The sequence below is a fragment of the Equus quagga genome, chromosome 18 (assembly GCF_021613505.1).
Source record: "Equus quagga isolate Etosha38 chromosome 18, UCLA_HA_Equagga_1.0, whole genome shotgun sequence".
Taxonomy (NCBI): domain Eukaryota; kingdom Metazoa; phylum Chordata; class Mammalia; order Perissodactyla; family Equidae; genus Equus; species Equus quagga.
Window position 1 is genome coordinate 14,370,824 of NC_060284.1, and position 19,191 is coordinate 14,390,014.

The following is a 19,191-nucleotide window of genomic DNA, read 5'->3' on the forward strand; positions in this document are numbered from 1 at the left end:
GGGAAATACTGATTCTAAAATGTCTGTGATCTTATAGTGGAAAAATACACATTTCACTTGTGACATCTCTACTGCCTCACGACACAGAAGGGCAAACTGGGCTTCAAGACAGTCAAGTATTTTGGCCTTAAGATACACCTTATAAAATTTTGTATTTGAAAAATACCAAAAGCACGAAGATAGAAAACTTACATATGACCCCACTACTTAAAAAAATCTATGCAGAAAATTAAATTTTCCCTCTCACCCCTGTAGTCTCACTCTGATAGTAGCATGTGGGACAGTCTTCCCAACTCCATTCTAGCAAGCACTTTATTAACAATGGGATTGGCAAGCGCTGCCCTGACGATGTGACTAGCATCTCCTAGACTTGTACCATGCACACCTATGCAACTGTACTTGGCAACTCCACGGTTAGTTGCTTTTCCAAAATGGCTTGATGAGTCAAGTACCTCCATTTTGAAAAACTTTATCAACCATTAAAAGAATTTTGAAGATACAAACACAATAATCAAGGATATTATTGCAGAGTACTTAGTCAATTTGATAATGGGCTATTACTTAGTTATTTTGGTAAACAGCAGGGGGAATGATGAGAAGAGAAGAGAAGAGATGAGAAAAGATTGTGTGAGAACATCTCTTCAATTTCTTTCTGGAAGAAAGTATGAAAGCAGCCTCTCTGGGAGAGGTCCACTTATGAGAAGCATGTGAGATCCTTGAAGTTCTGTTAAAAATTCATCTTCAGTAAAGATTACCCATTGCATATTCCAACCAAAACTATTTGGCAAGGCCATATTTGCAATGAAACATGGAGTGGTTGGTTTCTTCACAGGGTGCATAGCATTTTATGGGCAGCCCTGAATTCTGTCTTTCTGGCTAGTTAGGGGATGCACATTTCCCAGCAGGAAAGAGTCATTCGATGAGGACAATGAACCAGTTGTGCTTCAGGAGCCCCACTATTGAAACTACCGGTTTAAGTTTGAGCCTTGGGGATTAATGGGTAAGCAATTTAATGTAACCTGCAGCACCTAGGGGGAAAAATCCTGCTATATTAATATATTAAGTTAACCTGATTTTTCTCACCTTCAGGGACTAAGGTGACCCAAAAGCTGGAGGAAAAACTTCTCACGTTTTCATGGAGTGAGCAAGCTCAGCCCTTCTGACTTCTGGAAACCCCTGTTCGTCCCACTCTATAGTTTGCTCACTGTGCCCCTTCTACCTCAGTTACTACCGCACACCCTAAACCGCTTCTCGCCCTGGACAATCCTATTTACCCTCACAGTTTGGGCTCAGAGATCAGTTCCTCATGAAGGATCCCACCTCTGTCATCACCTCCACTGCTAGTCAGAATTGGCAGCTCCTTCTTTTTGGTTTCTGAACCTTGCTGTTGATCAATCAACCTCCTCCACAAGATTGTCATCTTCTTAAGGGTGGAGACAGTGTCCAGAGTACTTCCATTTTCCATCTACAGCCCAATCATAGTTCCTGGCAGCTGGGAAGAGTTTAGAAATGTTTGTGAATTTAAAGTAACCATAAAGATAATATGGAAACTGAGTGGGAGATGGTTTGCTTTAGAAACATGCACAGCGAGCCTCCATCAGGTAATCCTTTCTTTCCTAATCTTAGGTTCGAGTGACCTGGATCCTTCAATGATGTTGGACACGGGAGAGATCATTGATACAGGATCTGATTATGAAGATCAGGTAATTAAAATCTAAAAATATGTCTCTATTTAAATGTTTTTAATTTAAGTCTTTGTAAGTGTTTTATGAGAATCAGAATTATAAATCATTTTGTGACGTGTTTACAGATAACTAGTAATATATTCCATGATAAATCACAGTAGCCTACAGCTTTCACTCACTACGTTTGGCTCTTTAGCCTTCCTGTATCTACAGACCCAGAATGGCAATTCATTCAGGAAAGGTTTGTGGTCAAAGGTGGCATGAGATAGAAATGAGGTGACATGAGGTTCTCTTGCCCAAGAATTTGCCTGTGTCTCTGTCCCTTCCCAGTAATCACCCAACAGTATTTACTGAGCATCAGCTACAAGATCAGGGCTCTGCTTTTCTATTTCTAACCTTTGAAAGGGACCGACGACCAATGACAACACAGCCAAGATGTTAAATATATTTTCTGTTTGAATGAAAGAACTTTATCTGGGTCATTTTGCTCTCAGCAGAAGAACTCTCCCTGCTGCTATGTTTTAACGATCCAAAATAGTTGGCAAATGATCCAGCTCTCTAATTAGGCTTTATTTTTCAAAAAGGATGCCTAAAATCTCCTTCCATGTCTCATCAGTTCTCCTCTGCCGTGGCTGAAAGCCGAGTGAACGTGTTCTTCTGGGGGTTTTTTCCCATCTTCAATTAATACATGTCACAAATAAAGCAGAGAGGTCCCACCAGTGTCCCAGTGTACCAGCTGGCTATACATTTCATATATGTATTCAGAAGCTATCTTCATGAGCATTTAGTTTCTCCCCTTATTTCACAAAGCAAGGAGAAAATATTTACAAGTAATATAATAGATCCCATGTATTTATAATATTTTTTAGCATTTATTAGCACTTAACACATACTAAAGATGGTGCTAAGTTCCTTAGTTTAATTATCTCACTAATTCCTCACGACATCTCTAGAAATAGATGTTGCTTTGCTTATTTATTTTATAGTTAAGGAAATTAAGCATCAAAGAGTGATTTGCCTACAGTTACACAAGTAGTTTCACAGTGGGGAAATTAGGGCGCATTTCCGAACATCTGCACCATCCTGCCTCCCAGCTTTGCCTCCATAGGCAGGCCAGTCAGTGAGTCGTTTTGGGAGCCTCTCCAGTTGCTGTCTCTTAAGACCCTAGCAGAGGCAAACGCTGGACAACCACTATCGACGTTGAGCTCAGGATCCAAAGTTACAGGCTGCACAAAGAAATGAACCGTAACAAGAAATCCAACTAATTAAACAAATGGAAGACTTCCCCCCCCCCAAGAACTAGAGATAACAGAAGAGTCTGAAAGAAATCTTAATAAAGGAATGTTTAAAATATTCAAAGATAAAGGGAAGATTAGAAACCATGAAACAGGTACAGGAAAGAATGGAAAGGAAGAGGCAGGAAGGAAAAGGGAAGAAGTAGAACTTCTAGGCACAAAAAATATTGTCCTTGAAATAAAAATTCAATTAACAGGTTTAATCAACAGAGCTAAAAAGAAACTCAATGATGGAGCTGAGGAGATTGCCTTAGAATAAAGCAGAAAGCTAAATAGTGGTCAAATATAAGGAGGAACTTAGGAGACACTGAGGGTAGAATGATTGGGCTGAAGTATTTTAAAAGTTCCAGAAGGAGAAAATGGAGGTGATGGGACAGAGGCTATATCTTAACAGATGATAGTTGAGAATTTTACAGAGGTGAGAAAAGACAAGTCCTCAGGTTGAAGGAGCACATCTAGTCCTGAGCAGGATAAAAAAATCCTCACTTCTTCTTTTTTCATTTAGTCATTCGACAAATACTAATTGAGCGCCTACTGTGTTCCAGGTACTGTTTAGGCACTTGAAATATGTAATTGTATAAAACAGATAAGGAGCTTGCATCCTAGTGGGGAAGACAGATAGAAAACAATAGACACGATAAATTAGTTTTCTAGATTGTCAGAGGTGAGAAGTTCTTTGAGAAAAGGAAAAATAGAACAGGGTAAGTGAGTTAGGAATGCTGGGCTGGGGGACAGATTACAGTATTAAATAGGATGATCAACATTAATTACGATGGCCTCAGGAAAGAGGTGAGATATGAGGAAAGACGGCATATAATGTAAAACATCAGAAGACAAAAATAAAATATTGAAAGTAAAAAGGCATACCCATAAAGGAACAGCAATTTTGGTGGCAGCAGATTAGATGAAGCAAGAACATGCATTTATTGAGCACATTCTGTAAACAAGACACTGTGTTTCTTTGTTGTTGTTTTTTTTTTCCAGGGGAAGATTCACCCTAAGCTAACATCTGTTGCCAATCTTCCTCCTTTTTTCTTCCTTCTTCCCCCAGAAAGCTCCAGTACGTAGTTTTGTGTAGTTGTATGTTCTTCCAATTCTTCTATGTGAGCTGCTGCCACAGGATGCCCACTGACAAATGAGTGGTGTGGTTCTGTGCCCCGGAACCGAACCCAGGATACCAAAGCGAAGCGTGCCAAACTTAACCGCTAGGCCATCCAGGCTGGCTTAGACACTGTATTTTATGGTTTTCTCTTTTTCTTTCTTTTTTTTTTAAAGATTGGCACCTGGGCTAACACCTGTTGCCAGTCTCTTTTTTTCCTGCTTTATCTCCCCAAACCGCCCCCTGTACATAGTTGTATATCTTAGTTGCAGGTCCTTCTAGTTGTGGGATGTGGGACACCGCCTCAACGTGGCCTGATGAGCGGTGCCATGTCTGTGCCCAGGATCCAAACCCTGGGCCGCTGCAGCAGAGCTCGCAAACTTAACCACTCGGCCATGGAGCCGGCCCCTGTATTTTATGGTTTTCATGCATTATTGCTAATTCTTGCAGTCATTCAAGAAGTTAGCTCTGTTCATCCCAGCTAACAGCTGAGGAAACTGAAACTCGTAGAAGTTAAATGACTTCCCAAGACCACACAGTCTGCAAGATGTGGAGTCAGGAGCCAAACTCTGGTCGGCCTGGCACCAAAATCCAGTTTCTACTATCACCATTCCAAATAAAGCCATTATCAAGGTCACTGGGAATCCATTGCCAATGTGCTAATGAACACTTTTTCGTTATCTTTCTTGACCTTTGCTGCGTTCATTCACCAAGCTTCTACTGTAAAGGGCCAGGTAGTAAATATTTTAGGCTTCATGGGCCGTGTGGTCTCTGTTTGCAATTACTCAGACTCTGCCACTGTAGTGCAAAAGCAGCCACTGCAATACTTAAGCAGAGGAGTGTGGTGTGGCTGCGTTCCAGTAAAACTTCATTTATGGATGCTGAAATTTGAATTCCATACCACTTTCATGTGATTTATTTCAACTATTTGAAAAGCCCATTCTTAACGGGGAGGCTGTACACAAACAGACGGCAGAGTGGATTTGACCTGCAGGCCATAGTTCGCTGAGCCCAGCTGTGAACCATCCCCCCATTCTCGACATTCTCCTCTCCATTAGCATCTAACATTTCTAGAGTATTTAATCCTGTTCTAAGTGCTTCACGTTTATTACTTCAGTTTATCCTCAGACAATTATATGAGATAGATATTATATTATTATTTATTGTATTTTGTTAAAATATACTTTAAAATATTATTTAAAATTTATTTATTTAAAAAATATATATTTTATTATTTATTATTATTATTATATTGTTATCCCAATAAGGAAACTGAGGCACAGAGAAATTAAGCAGTTTATTCAAGGTCACACAGCTGGCAAGAGGGAAAGACGGAATTCAAATACAGTCATCTGACCGCAGAGCCAGGACCAGGAAAGATAAGCTAGGCTCTGCTACGGTAGCAAATAAAACTCAAAATCTGAGTGCCTTCCTTCCAGAGCTTCTTTTACTTCCAAAGGGATCATGGACAGGAAGGAAAAGAGCATGACGAAGATAGACCTGCTCGTAAGTGTACATCCCTTCCGCCCACAGTCATTTGGCATCTCCAGTCACTGGCACTCCCTACATGCAAGGGAGCTGGAAAACGGAGCCTATTTAGTGTGCAGGAAAGGAGAGATGGGTTTGGTGAGCACCAAGCCCACCTCAGCCACAAAGCTCTTGCCCCTCAATGAGTTCCCTGTCTTTTGGAGCCCCTCCTACTTCCTGTTTCAGTCATTCTTTGTTCCTTGCTGCACTCCCCTCCATCAGTCCGTTATTTAAATATGGGTGCTCCCCAGCCTCCTGGCTGTGGCCCCTTCTCTCCTCACTGCACACATTCTCTTTGGGAAGCTTAGTCATAGCCATGGTTTCGGCTTCACTTAGAGCCCCCTGGTGAGCTCCTATCACGTAGGTCTGCCTGCTAAACAGCAACAGTTGGATTTCCCATGTGCATCTGAAACTCATCACGTCCAAAACTGAACTCATCATCTTCCCCCACAAAATCTGTTCTTCCTTCTGTTTTTCCTATTTCTGTGAGTGATACCACCATCCTTCCAGCTGCCCAAGCCAGAAACAAGGGCATCTTTCCAGCCTCCTTCCTTTCTCTCCCTCTCTACATCAGTTTGATCAAGAGCTGGTCAGTTCTCCTTTGCAGGAATCACTCCTTCCCTCTCCAGTTCCACTGCCACTGCCACTGCCACTGCCTCGGTTCCCACCCTCAGCCTTCCTCCTGGGGACCACTGAGACAGTCTCCTAACCAGGCTCCCTGCCCCAGGCTTCTCACCCATCAAAATCATCTTGCTGAAAAGCAAGGCTTATCATGGCATTCCACTTTTTAAAACCCTCCTTGGCTCCTCATTGATGTCAGAATTATCATAATACATGGGGACCTTCAAATCAGAATCTGACTCCCCACCCTTCCTCCCCATCCCTTGCCAATCATCAAAACACATTAAATGCTCCAGCCACACCAAGCCATTTGCAGTTCCCTCAAGTAGGTTGTGCTTTGCACAATCTCTTTCCTCTCTATGGCAGCTTCCACAGCCCCGTCACCCCTGTCCCAGATAACCCCTACTCATGCTCCCTCAAGACCACGCTTCTCCTTGAGGAAGCCCTTCTTGTTGTATGTTTAGCTCACCTTCTTGGAGGACTCATGAGACCCTGTGTTGTAATATCCTTTTGCTTTACAGGGACTGTGTTCTGCTCTCCTGCCGCACAGCCTGGCACACATGTGCTCAATAAATGTCCATTTTTTAAAAAGCTAATAACATTATTTCTAGTTCTTCTACTTAATATATGATTTTTTGATACATGCTAACTCTTCTGAGTCTGAGATTCCTCTTCTAGAAAAGGATGATGAAAACCCCACTCAGAAGTATTTTTGCAGGATGTAGGGGAAGGTAGGTACCTTGTACAAAACAAATGCTCCATAAATGTGGACCCCCTTTCTTCCCTGCACCAAGCCAAACTTACACTGAGCTTTTCAGGAATCTGTGCCTTTCTGTAGCTGACAGAAGCCACCACTTCTTCACCTAAGTGAACGCTAATTGAGCACTTCTGGTTTTCAGTCTGGCGCGTAGGAGCTTAAAAAGTACCACTCGGTCCTAACAGCAAGTAAAAAGATGAGCAAACTGAAAAATCTCTTCTTAGATCCATCAGAGACGTGAGGTTACAAGGCAAACCTGCTGTACCAAAAGTTAGAGAGACAGACAGGCGGATTCAGAGGATCACAACTTACCAGAGCAGAAACCCGGGAGCTGGAACCTCACAGCAGCCAGCGCCAGGGCCAGGGCAGGAAATCCCAAACTGTAATTGACAGTGACAGTTGGCGTTCAGTTTTGGAACTGCTGGAGGCTCGTGTGGGCAAGTGTGAGAGAGAAAAACTCCAGGGGACCCAGTCACGAGAGTCCCCACACTTTTGTGAGTTTTACCTCCAGGAGCTGTACCAGGTCCTCACGGTGAATTTCAGGAAAAGTTTCCTTGGGCTTCTGACAGCGGGAGGGGAAAAGGAACCGTTTTGAAATACACTAGAGCATTCTGCTCTTGTTAACAATGCCTGCCCTCAGGAGAAACTATTTTATCAGAACCTAACCTGCTGGGGTTTTATCAGAGCCTAACCCACCTGGGAGAAGGGAAATACTTAACTCCAGCACCCGCTCACCATCCACTCCCACTAAGGGGGGAAACAACTTGAGGAGCACTGGTGAAGTTCACAGTTCAGTAGCACAAGTTCACCAAAGGACTGAGCCCTACTCGTAGGACTGTATGCACTTAGAACACTTCCGTTCCCCATACTTTGCCACTACAGTCCTAAAAGCTGGTTCACTGCGGTTCCTTTTACCTAGGACATCATGTCCAACTTTCAAGAAAAAATTACAAGGCACATTAAGGGTAAAAACACCATTTGAAGAGACTGAACAAGTATCAGGACAAGAGATAGATGAGTCAGGAATATTGGACTTATCCAGAACAGGAAATTTTTTTTTTGAGGAAGATTAGCCCTGAGCTAACATCTGCCACCAATCCTCCTCTTTTGGCTGAGGAAGACTGGCCCTGAGCTAACATCCATGCCCATCTTCCTCTACTTTTTGTGTGGGACGCCTGCCACAGCATGGCTTGCCAAGCGGTGCCATGTCCACACCTGGGATCTGAACCAGCAAACCCTGGGCCACCGAAGTGGAACATGAGAACTTCACCCCTGCGCCTCCGGGCTGGCCCCTAGAACAGGAAATTTTTTTAAAAAACTACAATTAACATGCTAAGACCTTGAATGGAGAAAGTGGACAACATACAAGAACAGATGGATAATGCAAACAGAGAGATGGAAATCCTAAGAAAGAATCAAAAAGAAATGCTAGCAATAAAAACACTGTAACAGAAAGAAAGAATGCCTTTCATGGGCTCATTAGTGAACTGGACGTGACTGAGGAAAACAACCTCTGAGCTTGAGGATATGACAATAGAAACTTCCAAAACTGAAAGCAAAGAGAAAAAAGACTGAAAAAACAGAACAGAATACTCAAGAACTGTGAAACAATTACCAAAAGTGTAATATACACATAGTGGGAATACTGGAAGGAGAACAAAAGGAGAAAGGAACAGAAGAAATATTTGAAGCAATGATGACTGGGAATTTCCCCAAATTAGTGTCAGCCACCAAACCACAGATACAGGAAGCTTAGAGAACATCAGGTAGGATAAATAAAGTAAAAAAATTAAGTTAAATTAAAAAACTACACCTAGACATATCATATTCAAACTGCAGAAAATCAACGACAAAGAAAATATCTTGAAAGCAGCAAGAGGGAAAATACACCTTACCTATAGGAAAGCAAAGATAAGAAATACATCTGACTTCTCCTTAGAAACCACACCAGCAGGAATAGAGTAAAGTGAAATATTTAGTGTTGAGAGAAAAAAAACAAACTAGAATTCTGTATCCTATGAAATTATCCTTCAAAAGTGAAAGAGAAATAAAAACTTTCTCAGACAAACAAAAATTGAGGAAATTTGTTGCCTGTAGACGTGCCTTACAAGAAATGTTAAAAGAAGTTCTTTAGAGAGAAGGAAAATGATATAGTTCAGAAATTCAGATCTATAAAGAAAGAAAGAGTATCAGAGAATAAATAAGTGAAGATAAAGTAAAAACTTTTATTTTTCTTATTCTTAACAGACCTAACAGATAATGGTTTGTTCAAAATAATAAATAGCAACAATATATTCAATTATGTCTGCTTATGTGTAAGTGAAATGAATGACAGCAATGATACGAGGGATGGTAGGGAGGAATTAGGAATATTTTGCTTTTATAAGATACTTGCACTGTCCACTTATTTGAAAGTGGGCTTGGGTTAGTTATAAATGTATATTGCAAACTCTAGGGCAACCACTTAAAAAAAGGTTTGAAAAGAAGTATAATCAATATGCTAAGTAAGAAAGGAGAGAAAGTGGAATTATATAACATGCCCAATTAAAACCAAGAAGACAGAAAAAGTTTGGAAGACAAAAATAGGAACAAAGAACATAGGCAACAAATAGAAAACAATAACAAATGTGGTAGATATGAATCCAACTAAATCAACAAACACTTTACATGTCAATGATCTAACTACACCAATTAAAAGACCAAGATTTTCAGAGAGGATCAAAAAACAAGACCGAACTATGTTGTCTACAAGAAACCTACTTTAAATATAAAAACACATATAGATTAACATAAAGGGTTGGAGAAAGATATACCATGCTAACACTAAACAAAAGAAAGCGAGAGTAGCTGTATTAATTTCAGACAGAGCAGACTTCAGAGCAAGAAAAGTTATCAGGGATGAAGAGGGGAGTTACATCACAATAAAGGAGTCAATACTCCAAGAAGACAACACAACCCTTAATGTGTATGCACCTAACAACAGAGTGTCTCCAGGCTCACTACCCACCCAAGTCCTTGATCGCATTCCATCCGTCTCACCCAGGACCGTGCTCCATTAACTGGTATTGTTTTGTATTTCTCAAGGCTCTCATCCTCAAAGTATCTTTCTTTTTCTCTATCTACCAACCCACCATCCCCACTTTGAAAAAAGAAGGCATCAACAGTGCCAAGTGTCACAGAAAGGCCAAGTGGAATACTGTCTTTCCTCTCCCCTTTCCTTCAACACCAAATTTGGTGAAAGAGAAGTCAGCTCTCCTGATTCTGGAACCTCACCTCCCATTCTGCCCTATCAGCTAGCTTCTGCCTACCCTGTTCCCCTAAGAGACCGTTGAAAGTTATCTCATTACTGCCAAGTCAGGAGAACATTTCTTAGTTCTTAGAATGTCTGGGCCCAAGACACTGATGGCAGTTCTGCTTTCTCAAAATTCTTGGCCCCCTTGGCTTCTGCCGCCTCTATGGCCATTATTTCTTTGTCTCCTACCCCCAACATGGTTTTTCTTCCTCTGCCCTCCCCATAAAATGTTGTGTTCACCAAGTTTAATCATAGGTCTTCTCTCACTACACAACTGCTTCATCTATGCCCATGCCTTCAACTTTATTAATTTACTTATTCATTCAGCTAATATTGAGAATATTTAATGTGCCAGACTCTATTTGAGGTACTGGGGATATATGATGAGCAAAAGAAGATGTAGTTCCTACTATCGTGGAGCTTATGGTGGAAATACATAATAATAGAATCATCATATAAATACGCAATTAAAACTGTGTTAAGTGCCTGGGAGAAGAAGTACATAGTGCAATGTGTAGATGTAGTCAGCGAGGTGAAGAGAGGCTTTGCTTAGGCAAGAGATGCTTAAGTTGAGATCTGAAAGATGAGTAAGAAGTAACCAGGTATGAATGAGAAAGTGAGAGAACAGGAAATGATGGGGAGGGAGCCTCCAAAGGGGAGGTTCAGAAAGAGGAAATAGCATGTATAAGCAGGAAGAAGCCCAGCATCTGAAAGAAGCCCAGGGTAGCTGGAGTGCACGGTCAGACAGAAGGTGGTGTGAGATGAGCCTGGAGAGTGGGGCTCTGTAGAGCAGGTCAGTGGTTTTGACTTTATCCTAAGAGCAATGGGGAGACTTGAAGAGTTTTGTTTTGTTTTGGGGGGAGGGCAGGAGGGTGAGTCAACATAATTAGATTTGTGTTTTAAAAAGATTGTTCTGGTTGCAAGTGGAGAACACATCAGAGGAAGGCAAGAATGGATCTAGGGAGTCCAGTGGGAGGCTGCAGAGGTCCAGGCAAGAGATGATGGATGGTACCTTGCACTGGAGTGGTGGAGGAGATGGAGAGAAAAGGATGTATTTGGGAGGTACTTGTGAGGCAAGTCAACAGGATTTCATGTTGGGATGGATTTGAGAGCCAAGAGACAGTGAGCTGTTGAAGATGATGCCTGGGTTTTTAACTTGTACAGCAGGGTGGATGGTAGTGACATTCACTGAGAAAGAACACTAAGAAAACACCAGTTCCGTAAGGAAAGAGCGTAAGTGTAATTTTAGATATGCTGAGTTCAAAGTATTTTATTGCGTCCAAGTAGAGAATTCAAGTGAAGAATTAAATAAACAGGTCTGGTGCTTAGAGGAAAGATCTAGGCTGGAAATATAAATGTGTGAGCTTCCGAATATAGGTAGAACTTGAAGCTGTGAGGGGAGGAGATACTTAGAGAAAGAGAACAGAATTGGGAAGAGAAGAGGATCTAAAGCTGAGCATTGAGGAAATTCAAAGGCTGGGTAGAGAAAGATGAGGCAGCAGAAAAGATGTAAAACAGGCTGCTGGAGAAATAGGAGGAAAATCTGCAGAACGTGGTGTTCCAAAAGCCAAAGTAAACAGTATTTCAAGAAGCAGAGAGTGTCAAACATTGATGAGAGGATGAGGAAGAGGGAGAATGGAAATTGGCTGTTGTATCTGGGAACATGGAGGAAATGGTTGGCCTAACAAAGAGCTAGTGGGGGAGGTTGTCTTCGTAATGGAAGATACTTGAGCATGTTTAAAAACTCATAGGAAGGATCCACTCATTGGGGAGAAGAATGTGCAAGAGAGAGGAAGATTCCTCTGAATGCAGGAGGGCTGGGTTCTAAAACACAGCTGGAGAGACTGGCCTTAGAACAGAAGAGGGAACCACATGTGGCTTATAACAGAAGGAACTCGGATAGGATGGGAGCGTGGGTTTGTATGTTTAATGGTAGGACGTTGAGGAGTTCCTGTCAGACGACTTCCAGAGGGAAAGCTGTCTGTTGAGAGTCCAAGCTTTGAAGCAAGTGGAGGATTGAATTGTGGTTGTAGAATCCAGCAGGGTGAACTAAGGAAACACAATAGGATTAGACTGTATTCATATGGAGTCCAAGAGCCCATTTGACATTAGTGCCTGGAAATTTATTTTGACCAATTGAGCCTTTTCATTTTTTCCATGCATTTAGCAAATGTTTGTTGGGTGCCCCATAGGTGCCAGACATTCTTCTAGGCACTAAAGATACAGAGTGCTGTGGAACTTCCATGGGGCGTAGAGGTCGATAGTTCACTTCATTCAGTGATGGAGTTTTACCAAATATGTGCTACAAAGAGACAGAGCAAAGAAGCATCAGCAGTGTAAGTGATGGGGGACCAAGGACGGCAAGTGAAGTGGACAGAGGACAGTTAGGAGGCAAAGCCCAGAAGAATTAGAAGTACATTTGACTTCCTTAAAAATATAACTCTATGTCACAAATATGAGCTAGCTCTTTATTCAAAAGAATATTCAATCCTAGCAATCTTATAAGGATCATTTCAAATCCTGCGGCTTCTTCCTTGAGATCTTCTCTAATAATGAGAGTACACATTCATTTCTTGCCTGCCCCACTGAACACCCAAAGCTCCTGAGGTTTATACCCTAGGTCTTAGCACTCGATTATGTTTAATTTTCTACCGCATTGTATACTGACTCCTATGACTCTCTGATTGTCTCCTGTGTGCATCCATTATGAGAAAGAGCACGGACTGTGGAGCCAGAGAGACGTGGTTCGAATCCAGTGCCACACCTGTGGGTTGCAAGTTACTTAACCTCTTCAAGCCTGAGTTTCTTCATCTGTAAAAATGGACAAAATACCTTGCAGGCTATTTGGATTAAAAGAGAAAAATCTATGTAAAAATTCCTGGCACAGTAGACCATGCAGTAAATATTTCCTCTTCTTTCTTTCCTTCTCAAGAAGGAGGACCCTATCATGTACATCTTTTGTGTCCACTACACTGTAGCAGGGACATTCTTGGGATCAGAATAGACTTAATGAATAAAGGCATAATACCACATTCCCCAGTCAGGACAGATAACAGAGTTTACTGGTGTGTGTGTGTGTGTGTGTGTGTGTTTGTGTTTTAACTGAATTTCCATAGTGAAATTCAGCTTCTAAATCAAAAAATATTACATTTAGCCAAAACATGTGTTAGGTTGTATTTGTAAAGCTGATTTAAAATGGTGCCATTCCCAAAGCAGTATATTTCAGTCACACAGCACTGATCAGAATCTGGGAAGTCAGGTTCTTGTTCTAAGGGGTAAGTCAGGTTTTTGTGGCGAGTCCTACAAGGACTGGCTGAATCTTGGAAGTGGAATGGCCAGGTTTACCTCCACTCTGCAGGAAGCACTTGTACTTGGTAGTGAAAACTATTGGTGGCCTATTAGAAGAATGAAAGCAAGGACAATTGGAGAGGGCCCAAAGTCAGAAGGATGTAAATCTGGCTTTCCCCGAACACTAAAACAAAAATGCCTGCTGCAGGTTCAGGCAGCCAGCCCTTCCTGCCGTCTCCATTGACCATGGGGAGGTGGAGCTAATGGATGCTGTAAGAAGAAAGACAAGTCCCATTTTTAAACCTCATAAATTAATAGGAATATATTTTCACCATTGTTGACTACAAAGTCAGAGATGTCCTTCATATTTCAGTATAGATATTAGATATTAAACAGCAACATTATATCACTTGGGTTTCCAATTTTGAGCCAGGAGTTTGATATTTCCACACTCTGAATACAGAAAAGTAAATGCCTCATCGCTATGCATGTCTGGCATGCCCTGTCACAGGACTACAGGAGAAATCTTTCCAGAAGGAAATGAGACTGATAGAATCCTTTATTTCAAAGCAATAGGATATACTCCAGGGGGAGAAACATAGGAAGCACAGATCGGTAAAGACTCCTTGCTTTTCTGTTTTCAAAAACCCTATTACTCTTGTCATACAGGTTTTGTAATTAATTTCCTAGGCTTCTGTGACATCTTATCAACAGGAATAACCTTGAATACCCTGCCATTTTGAAGGCAAAATGAAAATATTGGTGGGGCTGACCCCGTGGCCGAGTGGTTAAGTTCGTGCGCTCCGCTGCAGGCGGCCCAGTGTTTCATCAGTTCGAATCCTGGGCGCGGACATGGCACTGCTCATCAAACCACGCTGAGGCGGCATCCCGCATGCCACAACTAGAAGGACCCACAACTAAGAATATGCAACTATGTACCGGGGGGCTTTGGGGAGAAAAAGGAAAAAAAAATAATAAAAAAAAATGAAAATATTGGTGATAACACAATAGTATCACTACCTAATAAAGGGAAGAAGGTAGAACTCATGTGTGGCCAGCCATCTGAGGTGCCTCGGAGCCTTAAAAGACAGGAAACAGTTGTTAATGGGAAACCAAATAACCTCCTGGGATTATTATGTATTTACAGAAGTAAGGCTGGGGAGAGTGCACAAAAACCTGAAAACCCAACCTAAAAGCAAACACAGGCTTACAGGGACTGAAGTGTGAGTGGCAGGAGAGGGGTGGATGTAGTTGCCCTTTGCTCCTTGGAGTTGGTTGCCAAGGAGCCGAGTCACCATTGTCCACCCACTGATGAATTATCTTTCTCTTTATACGGGGTTTTGGGTCTCAGCATATATCCTTATTTTCTTTTTCCTATCAAGTCCATGTTTCTATTAGGGATGGCAGTTATGACTAGAGGAAGTAAAGACCCCAGCTTTAGAGTCCTGGATGGGTGTGAGTTTGAGTTCTGCCACTTAGTGGCTTTCTGCTATTGGTACATCCACTTACCTCTCTGAGCCTCAGTTTATAATGTGAAGATTAAGAGCTGATTCCTAGCAAGGCATTCCTCAAATGTAAAGCACTATACGCGTAATTAGACAAACATGTAGTCTTAACGTGATGATGATTTGCTGTAAGTGTCTCATATTCTTTTTTAAATATAGATAGAAAATACATTATAGAACAACAGCTTCACCACTCAGAATTTTGAACGCACCCCCACCTTCTAAATACATGAAATAATAGCACAGAGAGGAAGAAAATAATAAAATAGTGAAAATAAAACTTTACTCGGGATTCCAGTACCATCCTGAAAGCTCTCAGCAGATTTTTCTTACTTTTACTTGTTCCATTTCTTGTTCCATTTCTTTAGAGCATTTGTCACATATTTTATGGCTATTTGTGGGCGTGTGTTTCTCCCCTGGTAGATTATACCTGGGGACCCAGACAATGTCTACATCACTATAATTCTTCAGTTCTTTGCATAGTGCTTAACAAAGTATAGGAGGGCAATTCCAAAATATTTTCTCCATAAATAGAATGAAGAAGAATCTCAAAGGGATGTACAAGGAAGAAGTCTGACGTTCTCTAAATGGAGAACAGGGAATAAAACAAATTTACGTGGCCATGATGAAATTTTTTTTTAATTTACATGTTTTCAAAAGAGGGCAGCTAGGATCTTGAGGGATCCAAAAACTATCATCAAGAAGTGGTTGAAGGGTCTGGAAATATCTAAGTGGAGAAGTACATTTTCCTGAGAGCGTGAGGCCTGAGCAGGCGCTTGCTGGCCTATCCACTCCGTGGTGGGTGGGGTTTGTGGTCTTGTTCACAGCTCTGTTCCCAATGGCTTGCACAGCACCTGACTCATGTTCAATAATTAACTGTTCAGTGAAGAAATTCCATTCTCTAAGGGACTATATCATTTTAGAAAAGGGAATTATACTTCTGTATTACGGCCTGAGACAGAATTGGTCCCTAGAGATGGAAATCCCACAGATGGAATTCGGATCAATGTATGAAGTAGTTTTCTAACTAGTGTTATCCAGTTGAATACCTCATTGAAGATATTCAAGCAAATTCTAGATAGCCATTCCTCAGGGATGTTAAAGAAAAAAAGTGATTTCTGTACTAGGTAAGAAAATTATCTGCCTACTAAGGTCCTCTCCATCTCTGAGTCTATTTACTTACAAAAGTAGAACTGAGGCCTGGAGAGGTTGAGTAACATGTCAAGGATTCAAAACCAGGCAGTCTGACATTACTGCGACTGAGTTTTAACCCCCTCACTGTGGTTCCACTTGAGGATAGCCCTTGGCAGGGCAGAGGACTTTGGAAAACCAAGAAACCACATTCAGTTCCAGGACCCAAAGGAAGACGGGGTGTTGGGGGCAGGAGAAGTCAAAGACAGTCAGAGCCCATTTACTTCTTTGATGGTTTTGCTAGAACCTCCCGCGAGCTTACGAGTGGGAATGGGGCCAGAGAGGAACAGATAGGATGGGCTTCAGAGGCCGCCATGTGGTGGTAGGTATGGGGCTTTTTGTTTGCTTGTCTTTAATTTAGAAGCTTGATGACTCACAAAAAACATGTTTGGTTCTAAAGAGTAAATGTGAAAACACTCCTTTTAAAGTCACTTTGCTTTTTAGTTAATCTTGTCTGGGACAAACTGGCAAAGAAAACAACCTAAAACTTGCAGTTTTTTGCTGTATGTTTGTAACCTTGAAGAAAATTCAGAGTCGACAGCTTTTACTAGGTGCCTCTCCTGAACCAAGAGCTCTCATGATCTGGTTTAATCCTCACCACAACGCTGGGAGGAAAGTGTCATTATCCCCAAGGCCACACAGCTAATCATGTCTTCACTCCAAGTTCATCTGTTTCCAATAAACCATGCTGCTGCCCCAGAATCTGTAATAATGACCCCTAGAAAAGCTGTTCTCGCCAAAAAAGAAACAACCTAGCTTGTATTTTATCCTAGTATTTGCAATCATAGGAGTTAATCTCTTCACAGGCTTATAGAATGAGCAAGCCTCATAACAGGTGATGAAGATGCTAAGAAATGTCAAGTCTGTAATTGCTTCTCTTTCAATGCACAATATACTTCCATTTTCTTATTTTCTTAAATTTAATAACTTTTTTCTTATTTATAAAAGCAAAACTGCATGCCAGGGAAAAATTGGAAAGTTGCAATGAGAATATTGCAATGCAATAAAGAAGAAAAATTGGAAAGTTGCAATGAGAATATTGCAATGCAATAAAGAAGAAAATTAACATTAATATTTTGGAGTATTTCATTGATTAATAGATATTTAATAATGTTATAATCAAATTTTTTCATTTAATAATATAGAATTTCCCGTGTCATCAAATAATTTTTGTAAACACATCTTTTTTTAAGATTTTATTTTTTTCCTTTTTCTCCCCAAAGCCCCCCAGTACATAGTTGTATATTCTTAGTTGTGGGTCCTTCTAGTTGTGGCATGTGGGATGCCGCCTCAGCGTGGCTTGATGAGCAGTGCCATGTCCGCGCCCAGGATTCGAACTGACGAAACACTGGGCTGCCTGCAGCGGAGCCTGCAAACTTAACCACTCGGCCACGGGGCCGGCCCCTGTAAACACATTTTTAATGACAGTATAAAATATAATTATCTAGGTATACTATATTTATTTTCATCATTCCCCTCCTGCAGGGCACTTGTTTTTCATCATTTCACTGTTTTAAATAATGCTACCCTGGCATATCATTGCACATAAACTTTGTCCAAATCTTTGATTATTATTCTAGGAGAGATTACTAATATTGGGATTTTGGGGCCAAAGGATATTAAGGGTAGTATTGCAATATTTCCACTTCTTTATAATGAGAGATACTGCAATAATAAAACAAGGATTATCGATGGGACAAAATGATTCTAAAGAGGAAGACTTCTGGATAAAGCTGTTCATCTAAATTGTTTGAAATAAGAACTGTCAAACTGGGTCCAATTTAGTCCCACACGACCCAGGCTGCAGAGTGTACATTATATGCTAAAATATGTGCAGCCCATTGATCAATAAGCTAGTCCTCCCAAATGCCAGTCCCCCGGGTGGCCAGGCAAGGTTAGCCCCTGGGACATAGAGCAGAAGCCCCCCTGTGCTTTTCCTTGGGAACCAGTGAAGTCCACAGTCCGTCCTGGATCCCGTAAGCAGCTACTGAGTTTCTTTGGGCCCGGCTCCGTACTGGTGCTTCCACACCTTCTTCCTTTCTCTAGAAACAGTGTTATTCAAAGCATCCAAGAGTTGTCGTCATTTCCTAACATACAGGCTTTCTTAAATACGTACAGCTAGTTCCCAGATCGTCTCCATTAATCTTATGTTTCATTTGACCTCCCTATAGTCTGTGAAAGAAAATGTGTTTTCACAGGCACACAAGAAATTTGTAGAAGCAAAACTAGGGAACAAAAGGAAATTGATTTTTATAAGATATATCAGACAGACTAAAAGCTGTAGAGAATGACATAACAAACACCATTTACCCACTCCTCAGCTTAAGAAATAAAACATTGCAAATAATCGAAGCCCTCTGTGTTCCCCTCTCCAATCACATTCCTCTGGCCCTCCCCAGAGGTGCCTGCTGTTCTGAATTCAGTGTTTATCAATCCCACATCTGTCTTTATATTTCTACTCCCTGTGCAGCTATGTCGCTAGACTGTAGGTTCCAGGAGAGGTACCGTATTACCAGCACCCAGAACAGGATCTGGCACATGGTAGGAATTCCATCAATATTTATTGTATGTGGAATAGATAATGTGTTCCCAAGCAACGTAGGGACTTTTTAATGTTTTCAGCCCCTTATAAATTGTCCCATATTGTACATATCCTTCTCAATCTATGCTGATAATGTAACTCTGCTTCGTTCATTTTCACTGCCGTCTATTATCCCAGTGTAGCACTGTAACACAATTGAGCGATCCGTTCTTCTAATAATGACCATTTATATTAAGAGTGAGGCAGGCTAACAGCTCTGGGTGCATGGGGGCCACAGGAGTCGGAAGCTTACCCAGTGGTGGGCTTTAGTCCAGCATGATTAGGTGGGGTATTAGTTTCCTGTTGCGGCTGTAACAAATTACTAGAAACTTAGTGACTTAAAGCAACAT

General features: G+C 41.3%; 1 protein-coding gene across 1 annotated transcript in view; it reads left to right on the forward strand.

Moving 5' to 3' along the window:
- AK5 (adenylate kinase 5) overlaps nt 1-19,191 on the forward strand; it is a 223,464-nt gene that overhangs the window by 121,528 nt on the left and 82,745 nt on the right. The window contains exon 8 of the mRNA XM_046645725.1: nt 1,627-1,703. Coding sequence (XP_046501681.1) covers nt 1,627-1,703 — 77 coding nt within the window. The remainder of the gene's footprint in view (nt 1-1,626; nt 1,704-19,191) is intronic.